The sequence below is a fragment of the Neophocaena asiaeorientalis genome, unplaced genomic scaffold (genome assembly GCF_003031525.2).
Source record: "Neophocaena asiaeorientalis asiaeorientalis breed wild unplaced genomic scaffold, Neophocaena_asiaeorientalis_V1.1 scaffold55, whole genome shotgun sequence".
Lineage (NCBI taxonomy): Eukaryota > Metazoa > Chordata > Mammalia > Artiodactyla > Phocoenidae > Neophocaena > Neophocaena asiaeorientalis.
This window is the reverse complement of record NW_020175684.1, coordinates 940148-952806: the sequence shown is the minus strand read 5'-3', so window position 1 is coordinate 952806 and position 12659 is coordinate 940148. Positions and strand designations below refer to the sequence as shown.

The following is a 12659-nucleotide window of genomic DNA, read 5'->3' as shown; positions in this document are numbered from 1 at the left end:
TTTTTTTTTTTTTTTTTTTTTTTTTTTTTTTGAGCAGCTGTGTACACAGGGCCTGGTCCAGTAAAAGATGTGTTCTCAACCACCAACAGAATGACTGTGCTTTTTATCACTGATGATGTGATGGCAAAAGGGGGATTTAAAGCAAATTTCACTACTGGCTATCACTTGGGGATTCCAGGTAAGTGCACTCGGGATTACATGCTGCCTTGTAACTTTTGGAGCAAAACAGTAGAAACATACAGGAGGGGAGATTTGTTCAAGGTGGCGGAGTAGAAGGACGTGTGCTCACTCCCTCTTGCAAGAGCACCTTCACAGCTAACTGCTGAACAGTCACTAACAGGAAGACACTGGAACTCACTAAAAAAGATACCCCATATCTAAAGACAAAGGAGAAGCCACAATGAGACAGTAGGAGGGGCTCAATCACAAAATCAAATCCCATAACTGCTGGGTGGGTGACTCACAAACCGGAGAACAATTATACCACAGGAGTCCACCCACTGGAGTGATGGCTCTGAGCCCTTGTCAGGCTTCCCAATCTGGGGGTCTGGCAATGGGAGGAGGAAATCCCAGAGAATCAAACTTGAAGGCTAGCAGAATTTGATTGCAGGACTTCAACAGGACTGAGGTAAACAGAGACTCCACTCTTGGAGGACACACACAAAGTAGTGTATGCAGCAGGACCCAAGGGGAAGGAGCAATGACCCCATAAGAGAATGAACCAGACCTACCTACGAGTGTTGGAAGGTCTCCTGAAGAGATAGTGGGTGGCTGTGGCTCACCATGGGGACAAGGACCCTAGCAGCAGTAGTTCTGGGAAGTACTCTTTGGCATGAGCCCTCCCGGAGTCAACCATTAGCCCCACTAAAGGGCCTGTAGCCTCCAGTGTTGGGTCACCTCAGGCCAAACAACCAACAGGGAGGAAACTCAGCCCCACCCATCAAAAGACAAGTAGATTAAAGTTTTACTGAGCTCTGCTCACCAGAGCAACAGCCAGCTCTACACACCACCAGTCCCTCCCATCAGGAAGACTGAACAAGCCCCTTAGATAGCATCATCCACCAGCGGGCAGACAAAAGAAGCAAGAAGAACTATAATCCTGCAGCCTGTGGAACAAAAACCACATTCACAGAAAGATAGACAAAATTAAAAGGTACAGGACTATTTACCAGAAGAAGGAACGAGATAAAACAGAGAAAAACAATTAAATGAAGTGGAGATAGGCAACCTTCCAGAAAAAGAATTCAGAATAATCATAGTAAAGATGATCCAGGACCTCGGAAAAAGAATGGAGGCAAAAATCAAGAAGATGAAAGAAATGTTTAATAAAGACATAGATGAATTAAAGAATAAACAAACAGAGATGAGCAATACAATAGCTGAAATGAAAAATACACAAGAAGGAATCAATAGCAGAATAACTGAGGCAGAAGAACGGATAAGTGACCTGGAAGACAGAATGGTGGAATTCACTGCTGTGAAACAAAATAAAGAAAAAAGAATGAAAAGAAATGAAGACAGCCTTAAAGACCTCTGGGACAACATAAAATGCAACAACATTCACATTATAGGGGTCCCAGAAGGAGAAGAGAGAGAGAAAGGACCTGAGAAAATATTTGAAGAGATTATAGTTGAAAACATCCCTAAATTGTGAAAGGAAATAGCCACCCAATTCCAGGAAGCATAGAGAGTCCCAGCAGGATAAACCCAAGGAGAAACACACCGAGACACATAGTAATCAAATTGGCAATTTTTTTTTTTTACATCTTTATTGGAGTATAATTGCTTTACAATGGTGTGTTCTCCCTCCCACGCTCCCTATCCCACCCTTCTAGGTGGTCACAAAGCACAGAGCTGATCTCCCTGTGCTATGCAGTTGCTTCCCACTAGCTATCTATTTTACGTTTGGTAATGTATATATGTCCATGCCATGCTCTTGCTTTGTCACAGCTTACCATTCCCCCTCCCCATATCCTCAAGTCCATTCTCTAGTAGGTCTGTGTCTTTATTCCTGTCTTACTCCTACGTTCTTCATGACATTTTTTTTCTTAAATTCCATATATATGTGCTAGCATACGGTATTTGTCTTTCTCTTTCTGACTTACTTCACTCTGTACGACAGACTCTAGGTCCATCCACCTCACTATAACTAGCTCAGTTTCATTTCTTTTTATGGCTAAGTAATATTCCATTGTATATATGTGCCACATCTTCTTTATCCATTAATCTGATAATGGACACTTAGGTTTTTTCCATCTCCTGGCTATTGTAAATAGAGCTGCAATGAATATTTTGGTACATGGCTCTTTTTGAATTATGTTTTTCTCAGGGTATATGCCCAGTAGTGGGATTGCTGGGTCATATGGTAGTTCTATTTGTAGTTTTTTAAGCAATCTCCATACTGTCCTCCATAGTGGCTGTATCAATTCAGGGCAAATATTAAAGACAAAGAAAAATTATTGAAAGCAGCAAGGAAAAAACCACAAGTAACATACAAGGAAACTCCCATAAGGTTAACAGCTGATTTCTCAGCAGAAAAACTACAAGTGGCACTATATATTTAAAGTGATGAAAGGGAAGAACCTACAACCAAGATTACTCTACCCAACAAGAATCTCATTCAGATTCGATGGAGATTTCAAAAGCTTTACAGACAAGCAAAAGCTAAGAGAATTCAGTACCACCAAACCAGCTCTACAACAAATGCTGAAGGAACTTCTCTAAGTGCGAAAAACAAGAGAAGAAAAGGACCTACAAAAACAAACCCAAAACAATGAAGAAAATGGGAATAGGAACATACATATCGATAATTACCTTAAATGTGAATGGATTAAATGCTCCAACCAAAAGACACAGGCTCACTGAATGGATACAAAAACAAGACTGTATATAGGCTGTCTAAAAGAGACCCACTTCAGACCTAGGGACACATACAGACTGAAAGTGGGGGAATGGAAAATGATATTCCATGCAAACGGAAATCAAAAGGAAGCTGGAGTAGCAATATTCATATCAGATAAAATAGACTTTAAAATAAAGAATGTTACAAGAGACAAGGAAAGACACTGCATAATGAACAAGGGATCAATCCAAGAAGAAGATATAACATTATAAATATTTATGCACTTAACATAGGAGCACCTCAATACATAAGGTAAATGCTAACAGCTATAAAAGAGGAAATCAACAGTAACACAATAATAGTGGGGAATTTTAACACCTCACTTACACCAATGGACAGATCATCCAGACAGAAAATTAATAAGGAAACACAAGCTTTAAATGATACAACAGACCAGATAGATTTAACTGATATTTATAGGACATTACCTCCAAAAACAACAGAATAAACTTTCTTCTCAAGTGCACATAGAACATTCTACAGGGTAGATCACATCTTGGGTCACATCAAACCTTAGTAAATTTAAGAAAATTGAAATCATATCAAGCATCTTTTTGGACCCCAATGTTATGAAATTATAAATCAGTTACAGGGAGAAAAACATAAAAAACACAAACACATGGAGGCTAAACAATACGTTACTAAATAACCAAGAGATCACTGAAGAAATCAAAGAGGAAATAAAAAAATACCTCGAGACAAATGACAAGGAAAATATGATGATCCAAAACCTATGGGTTGCAGCAAAAGCAGTTTTAAGAGGGATGTTTACAGCAATACAATCTTACCTCAAAAGACAAAAAAAAAAAAAAAAAAATCAAAAAAAAAAAATCTAACCTTACACCTAAAGGAACTAGAGAAAGAAGAACAAACAAAACCCAAAGTTAGTAGGAGGAAAGAAATTATAAAGATCAGAGCAGAAATAAATGAAAGAGAAACATAGGAAACAGTAGCAAAGATCAATAAAGCTAAAAGCAGGTTCTTTGAGAAGATAAACAAAATGGATAAACCTTTAGCCAGACACATCAAGAAAAAGATGGAGATGACCCAAATCAATAAAATTAGAAATGAAAAAGGAGAAGTTAAAATGGATACCACAGAAATAAAAAGAATCATAAGAGACGACTACAAGCAACTCTATCCCAATAAAATGGACAACCTGGAAGAAATGGACAAATTCTTATAAAGGTATAACCTTCCAAGACTGAACCAAGACAAAATAGAATTTCTGAACAGACCAATAAGGAGTAATGAAATTGACACTGTAATTAAAAGTCTTCCAACAAACAAAAGTACAGGACGAAATGGCTTCACAGGTGAATTCTATCAAACATTTAGAGAAGAGCTAACATGCATCCTTCTCAAACTCTCCCAAAAAATTGCAGAAGAATGAACACTCCCAAACTCATTCTATGAGGCCACCATCACCCTGATAACAAAACCAAAGATACTACAAAAAGAAAAGTACAGACCAATATCACTGATGAATATAGATGCAAAAATCCTCAACAAAATGTTAGCAAACAGAATCCAACAACACATTAAAAAGATCATACACCATGATCAAGTGGGATTTATCCCAGAGATGCAAGGATTCTTCAATATGTGCAAATCAATCAATGTGATACACCATATTAACAAACTGAAGGATAAAAACCACATGATCATATCAATAGACGCAGAAAAAGCTTTTGACAAAATTCAACACCCATTTATGATTAAAAACTCTCCAGAAAGTGGGCATAGAGGGAACCTACCTCAACATAATAAAGGCCAAATACAACAAACCCACAGCAAACATCATTCTCAATGGTGAAAAACTGAAAGCATTTCCTCTAAGATCAGGAACATGACAACGATGCCCTCTCTTGCCACTGTTATTCAACATAGTTTTGGAAGTCCTGGCCATGGCAATCAGAGAAGAAAAAGAAATTAAAAGAATACAAATTGGAAAAGAAGAAGTAAAGCTGTCATTGTTTGCAGATGACATGATACTATACAGAAAAAATCCTAATGATGCCACCAGAAAACTACTAGAGTTAATCAATGAATTTGGTAAAGTTGCAGGATACAAAATTAATGCACAGAAATCTCTTGCATTCCTATACACTAACAATGAAAGATCGGAGAGAGAAATTAAGGAAACAATCCCATTCACCATTGCAACAAAAAGAATAAAATACTTAAGAATAAACCTACCTAAAGAGGTAAAAGGCCTGTACTCAGAAAACTATAAGACACTGATAAAAGAAATCAAAGATGATACAAACAGGGGCTTCCCTGGTGGCGCAGTGGTTGAGAGCCCACCTGCCGATGCAGGGGACATGGGTTCATGCCCCAGTCATGGAGGATCCCACATGCCGCGGAGCGGCTGGGCCCATGAGCCATGGCCACTGAGCCTGCATGTCCAGAGCCTGTGCTCTGCAACGGGAGAGGCCGCAACAGTGAGACGCCCACGTACTGCAAAAAAAAAAAAAAACCAACAACAACAAAGATGATACAAACAGATGTAGAGATATACCATGTTCTTGGATTGGAAGAATAAATATTGTGAAAATGACTATACTAACCAAAGCGATCTACAGGTTCAAGACAATCCCTACCAAATTACCAATGGCATTTTTCTCACAACTAGAACAAAATATCTTAAAATTTGTGTGGAGACACAAAAGACCCCAAATAACAAAAGCAATCTTGAGGGAAAAAAATAGAGCTGGAGGAATCAGACTTCCTGACTTCAGACTATACTGCAAAGCTACAGTAATCAAGACAATATGGTACTGGCACAAAAACAGAAATATAGATCAATGGAACAGGATAAAAAGCCCTGAGATAAACCCACGCACCTATGGTTAACTAATCTATAATAAAGGAGGCAAGGATATACAATGGAGAAAAGACAGTCTCTTCAATAAGTGGTGCTGGGCTACCAAATGTAAAACCGATAGCTAGTGGGAAGCAGCTGCATAACACATGGAGATCAGCTCAGTGTTTGTGACCACCTAGAGGGGTGGGATAGGGAGGGTGGGAGGGAGGGAAACGCAAGAGGGAAGAGATATGAGGATATATCTATATGTATAGCTGATTTACTTTGTTATAAAGCAGAAACCAACCACCATTGTAAAGCAATTATACTCCAATAAAGATGTTAAAAAAGTATAAAATAAAAATTAAAAAATAAGTGGTGCAGGGAAAACTGGATGGCTACATGTAAAAGAATGAAATTACAACACTCCCAAACACCATACACAAAAATAAACTCAAAATGGATTAAAGACCTAAATGTAATGCCAGAAACTATAAACCTCTTAGAGGAAAACATAGGCAGAACACTCTATGATATAAATCACAGCAAGATCCTTTTTGATACACCTCCTAGAGTAACGGAAATAAAAACAAAAATAAACAAATGGACCTAATGAAACGTCAAAGCTTTTGCACAACAAAGGAAACCATAAACAAGACAAAAAGACAACACTCAGAATGGAAGAAAATACTTGCAAACAAATCAATAGACAAAGGGCTAATCTCCAAAATATCTAAACAGCTCATGCAGCTCAATATTAAAAAAACTAACAACCCAATCAAAAAATGGGCAGAAGACCTAAATAGACATTTCTCCAAAGAAGACATACAGATGGCCAAGGGTCACATGAAAAGCTGCTCAACATCACTAATTATTAGAGAAATGCAAATCAAAACTACAATGAGGTATTACCTCACACCAGTTAGAATGGGCATCATCAGGAAATCTATAAACAGCAAATGCTGGAGAGGGTGTGGAGAAAAGGGAACCCTCTTGCACTGTTTGTGGGAATGTAAGTTGATACAGCCACTATTGAGAACAGTATGGAGGTTCCTTAAAAAACTAAAAATAGAATTACCATATGACCCTGCAATCCCACTACTGGGCATATACCCAGAGAAAATCATAATTCAGCACACACACATACCACAATATTCATTACAGCACTATTTACAATAGCCAGGACATGGAAGCAACCTGAGTGTCCATGGACAGTTGAATGGTTAAAGAAGCTGTGGTACATATACACAATGGAATATTACTCAGCCATAAAAAGAAACAAAATTGGGTCTTTTGTGGAGATGTGGATGGACCTAGAGACTGTCATACAGAGTGAAGTAAGTCAGAAAGAGAAAAACAAATATCATATGCTAACACATATGTGTGGAATCCAGAATAATTGTACTGATGACTAGTTTGCAAGGCAGAAAGAGAGACACAGATGTAGAGAACTAACGTATGGACACCAAGGCGGGAAAGCAGGGGTGGTGGTAGGGGTGGATGAATTGGGAGATTGGGATTGACATATATACAATAATATGTATAAAATTGATAACTAATAAGAACCTTCTGTATCATGGAGATATATAGATATATATGTAGATATAGATATAAATATTTTCATTCATATATGTAAAATATAACTCTGCATTCAACAGTCTATAGAGGATTTTTATAGCTTGCTTCTCCCCTTGTACTATGATTTTTTTAAATACTTCTGTCCCACAACTTAGTAGTTCTCTCTAGATGCAAATATGCCAGGAAAACAGAATACACATTCCTTCCTACCTCTATCCTTCCCTTCCATAAGAGATTGTGGTCAGTTTGTCTTTAATTAAAATGTCTAGAAAAGAGGTAGTGCTGGAGCATTGTTCATCATCTGGCCTATTATCTGATCCTAGAATCATCTGTACAAATCTCTGCTCCTCTGCTTACAACTGGCCTAAAACTTAGACCCCATGCCAGAAAGTTGTATGCTTTCAGCATTACTACAAATATGAAAATTGACCTGTAGCTTATATACCCTCTGGCTCTGAAAATAAGTCATAACAATTGTTACTACCCAAGCTACATAGGTGAGAGTAAGTGGTAGCCCAGCCAACTATCCTGTTCATCAGAAGAATTTTGTGATGTTTTAGAAGCAGCTACTTATGATTTATAAGCAATGTTGACATGAATCAATCAAAAAATCCATTAGTGAAGTAAACAAAAAAATCAATTAATGAAGTATACAAACAAAAGATCAACTAAGGAAGTAAACAAACAAAAATATTAAGGCCTATGAAAGAACATACAACACCAAAGGAAAGCAATAAAGACTTTTAGATCAACAGAAAATTGGAATTTATCTTAAAATAGAGTACATGAAAAATGAGAAAAGTATAGAAAGGGATATGATTTATAATTATTTTAATTTATAAATGATATTACTTATTTATTTTTAAATTATACTTATAATTATTTTTCAAAATAGCAAAAAAGAAAATATATTGACATGAAAATATATTTATGTGTATAAATATATAATGTATAAATTATATATTATACATTATGTATAAATATAATGTATAAGATATATAGACATAGAGAGAGATATAATGTATAAAAATCAGAAATTAACTTAGAGGAGAAGTAAATCACTGCCTTGGAAAATATTAATCAAGACAATTTTCAGACTACCATTATGAATTGTCACTACTCTATCCCTATGGCCACCTTTGGGCAGAGGAATTTCTCATTGAAACTCTACCACAACCAGATTATTATTTCTGACTTGATCAGAGGTTTTTGTTAATGGTGTGAACTGCACAGCTTATTTTGCACACCTATTCAAAAACCCTGGCACCAAAATACCACATTGTCACAAAAGTGCAGCACAAAAGCATGATCAAGTAAGCAAAAACAATAGGTAAAGAGATGGAAAAATGTGGGAGTCTGTGATGGGTAAACAGGAAAAAGACCAACCCACAAGTTGAAAATAATAGAACCAGTTAAAACTAACACTGAAAGGTGTAATGGGAAAAAACGATATACTTTCTAGATCTGATTAAAGTGACTGAAAAATCATGAAGTCTTATTGCTTACTGTAAAAAATTTATAAGCAGAAATCAGTTTTGTATTTCAGTTTTCAGTTTTTAATTTCAAGAGGAAAATTTTTCAGCAAATTTTTTTTACATCTTTATTAGAGTATAATTGCTTTACAATGGTGTGTTAGTTTCTGCTTTATAACAAAGTGAATCTGTTATACATATGCATATGTTCCCATACCTCTTCCATCTTGCATCTCCCTCCCTCTCACCCTCCCTATCCCACCCCTCCAGGCGGTCACAAAGCACCGAGCTGATATCCCTGTGCTATGTGGCTGCTTCCCATCAGAGTCAGCAAATTTTTTAAGGAGAATAAACAGAATCATTTTTCAAAGATGTTAAAAATCATTTCAGCTTTATATGTTAGTCATTTTATGGTGAATATTTTAAAACAGTGGAGTGACATTTTTAATTTTTGAGGAGAAACTTCTGCAATAAAAATGTATAGACATCATTATCACTTGTATTTGAATGCAATAGAATTAAGTGCTCAGTTCTATAAAGTATTTTAAAATAGAGCAAGAAAATACGTAATAGATATTCTCTTGGAGGGGAGGGCCTCCCAACTTTTTTCCAAGGATGTCGTGAAAGGAACTTTTGAGAAATACTATATATTTTTTAAATTTATTATATTTATTTATTTGTTTTTACAATAAAATTTATTTTTCAACATTTATTTCTAGTAAGTATAAAAACACAAAATAAACTAAGAACTTGTAGCACATTATATTAACTGCAACTCTAATTAATTATTAGCTGTTTAATATTGTTCCATATCTATTCACCAAATTAACATGAACTGCAAACATAAACTTTTTATTTTTTACTTTCTTCTTTTAATTGAAGTATAGTTGATTTATTATACTGTGTTAGCTTCAGGTGTACACAGCAATTCAGTTACATATACCATATATATATATATATATATATATATGGTATATATAACTGAATGGTATATATGGTATATATACTATATACCATATATATATGGTATATATATATATATATATATTTCTTTTCAGATTATTTTTCCTTATAGGTTATTACAAAATATTGAGTATAGTTCCCTGTGCTATACAGTAGGTCCTTGTTGGTTACCTATATATTTTACATATAGTAGTGTGTATATGTTAATCCCAACCTCCTAATTTATCCCTCCCCCCAACCCCTTTCCCCCTTTGGTAAACATAAGTTTGTTTTCTATGTCTGTGAGTCTCTTTCTGTTTTGTAAATAATTTCATTTGTATCATTTTTTAATTTTTTAAAATTTTTATTGGAGTAAGGATGATTTACAATGTTCTGTTAGTTACATAGAAAATTCTAAAGTTGCCATCAGAAAACTACTGGAGCTCACGGATGAATTTGGTAAAGTTGCAGGATACAAAATTAACACACAGAAATCCTTTGCATTCCTATACATTAACAACAAAAGATCAGAAAGAGAAGTTAAGAAAACAATCCCATTCACCATCGCACCAAAAAGAATAAACTTATGTATCATGTTTTTAGATTCCACATATAAGTGATATCATATGATATTGGTCTTTGGCTGAGAAGTACTATATTTTTAAAGAAATGAAGATGAATAGTAAAATCAACTGAACTAATGAGATAAGAAAACTAATAGCACTAACCAAGAAGGGAGTGACTTTATTTACAAATCCAAACAACTGAAATAATTATTGAGCATTCCTCCATCTGCAAAAGTGAAAGCATCTTGAAATTTTAGAGAAATAGGAGGTCTTTAAAGCCATATTTTAAATTGTAAGGGAAAAGGGAGGAAAGAAGTGGAAAGAGAATAGGTTGGGAAAAGGAAGGCAGCAACATCTCTTCTATTAACAATATTACAGTTACTAGCTTTCATTAGAATCTTATAATAAGATAAATACATTAGGATTTTGAAAAATAGTACAATAAATTTCCCTTCAAGATAAAAGCCAGAAGAACATAATCTATGGCTTCCAACAAAAAATAGATTGGAGATTTATGGCATAGGTGTTGCTTATATTTGTTTGCCCTTTCACTAGATTTCAGTTACTATGATTATGTTATTTAGGTAATAAACCATTTAGAGAAATTGAAGCTAAAATGGAGTCTTCCATGACCATCACTGTGTGCTTAATATGCTGGGAATGTGGTTTCATATCCCTCTTGGCCACAGGACAGATGCTGCTGGAGAGCAGAAAATGGAGGGATTGAGTCATCATCAGCACAATATTCTCCCAGAGACATTTTTACACCAAAAGGCTGAAAAGCAATTATAGAAACAGGGAATTGGCAGTGGCAGATAATCACACTGGTAGTCGAAAGAGACATTAGGCACACATATCTGTTTATATTGGTGCTCTGCTTTGCTGGTCATTTTAGGAAAAAGCGATCAAAGGAATATCATAAATTTGCAGCATGTATGTGCTTCATTTATCTTCTGAGATATTTTAGGGACACCTTCCAAAGCATTCAGTTGATGAATAAAACAATTATATAACATATTTTTGTATCTCCTTTCTTTATCTTAGTTTTCACATTTTATTTACATTAAACTAGAGTATATGAAATATAGATTTATTAAGATCACTCTCCTCTGAATGTCCCTTCATTGCTCTTTTCTGAATATCAGAATCTTAATTTGGAATTCAATAGTGCTTATCTGGCAACTGTGGAAGTGGCAGCTGATTACATTTAGGGGTTTAGAGCCCTCCCCAGATTGTGTGGCATGTGCCTTAGAGATCAATCCAGTTCCATTAAAACCAAGCATATGTTGACTAAATGAGGCAGGGCTACTGGAGACTTCATAAAAAGGAGATGGGAAAATTCAGTTCTTAGCAATATTTTTTTTTCTCTCTCTCACTATGGGTATAAAATTATCAGAAATAAGATATAAGAAGCCACAGAGAGTTAAACTTTTGGATTAAAGACTTCTTAATGAAGCCGAGCTGTTATATGTTGCAAAGAATCAGAATTCAGTTCATGCATGTAAAGGGAAATTTTGAAAGAGTTTATTCACACTTCTCCTCAGAATTTGTCATTCTTTTCAGTTCAGCAGCAATAGATTGTTTTGCTCCATACAGCATTTTTTCATCCAATATATTCATCTTATAGAAATAAGTTAATATTTCTACATTCATATGGTATAACCTTAACAGCTTTGGCTACAGCACAAAAATAAATTACAATTTTCAGATATTTATACATGTTTTCATTCATATTTTTATTCAGATATTTAAATTTTCATTCAATGGATATGTGTTCTCCAATTAAATATAGCCTGGCTACACTAGTAAAAGAGTAAAATTATTAATAAATTATCTATTATTAAATTATTGATATTGAAAACTCATTTTTACATAATGATTTTAACAAGCTATGAAAACAAAGAAATGGGGTAATATAAAAATAACTAGCTGTGACTAACATTCTATAAGTATATTATGATATTTGATTATGGGTACATAATTAGGCCATCAGGTTTTAAAATAAATATAATACTTATTAAGTATAGATTTAAAATAGAATATATAAATTCAAAAATATATGTACCTAGCTTTAAGTATTCCTGTTTGCTAACTGAAAATTAACACTAGAAAGATTAAAATATAAATTCAGTTAGAACATTAATGCTTGCCTGTAGAGTAAGTAGCTGTCTTTGCCCATTTATCATCTCACTAACCTGGTTTAAAAATATGTGTTTGTGGGGCTTCCCTGGTGGCGCAGTGATCGACAGTCTGCCTGCCAATGCAGGGGACACGGGTTCGTGCCCCGGTCCGGGAAGATCCCACATGCTGTGGAGCGGCTAGGCCCGTGAGCCATGGCTGCTGAGCCTGCGTGTCCGGAGCCTGTGTTCTGCAACGGGAGAGGCCACAAGAGT

At 35.3% G+C, this 12659-nt stretch overlaps 1 protein-coding gene across 2 annotated transcripts in view; it reads left to right on the top strand.

The window, feature by feature from the left end:
* The window catches only part of TMPRSS15 (transmembrane serine protease 15), a 130760-nt gene that overhangs the window by 74989 nt on the left and 43112 nt on the right, over positions 1-12659 (top strand). For both annotated transcript variants that reach the window (XM_024732023.1, XM_024732024.1), the window contains one exon: positions 38-178. In XM_024732023.1, the coding sequence (XP_024587791.1) occupies positions 38-178 (141 nt within the window). The remainder of the gene's footprint in view (positions 1-37; positions 179-12659) is intronic.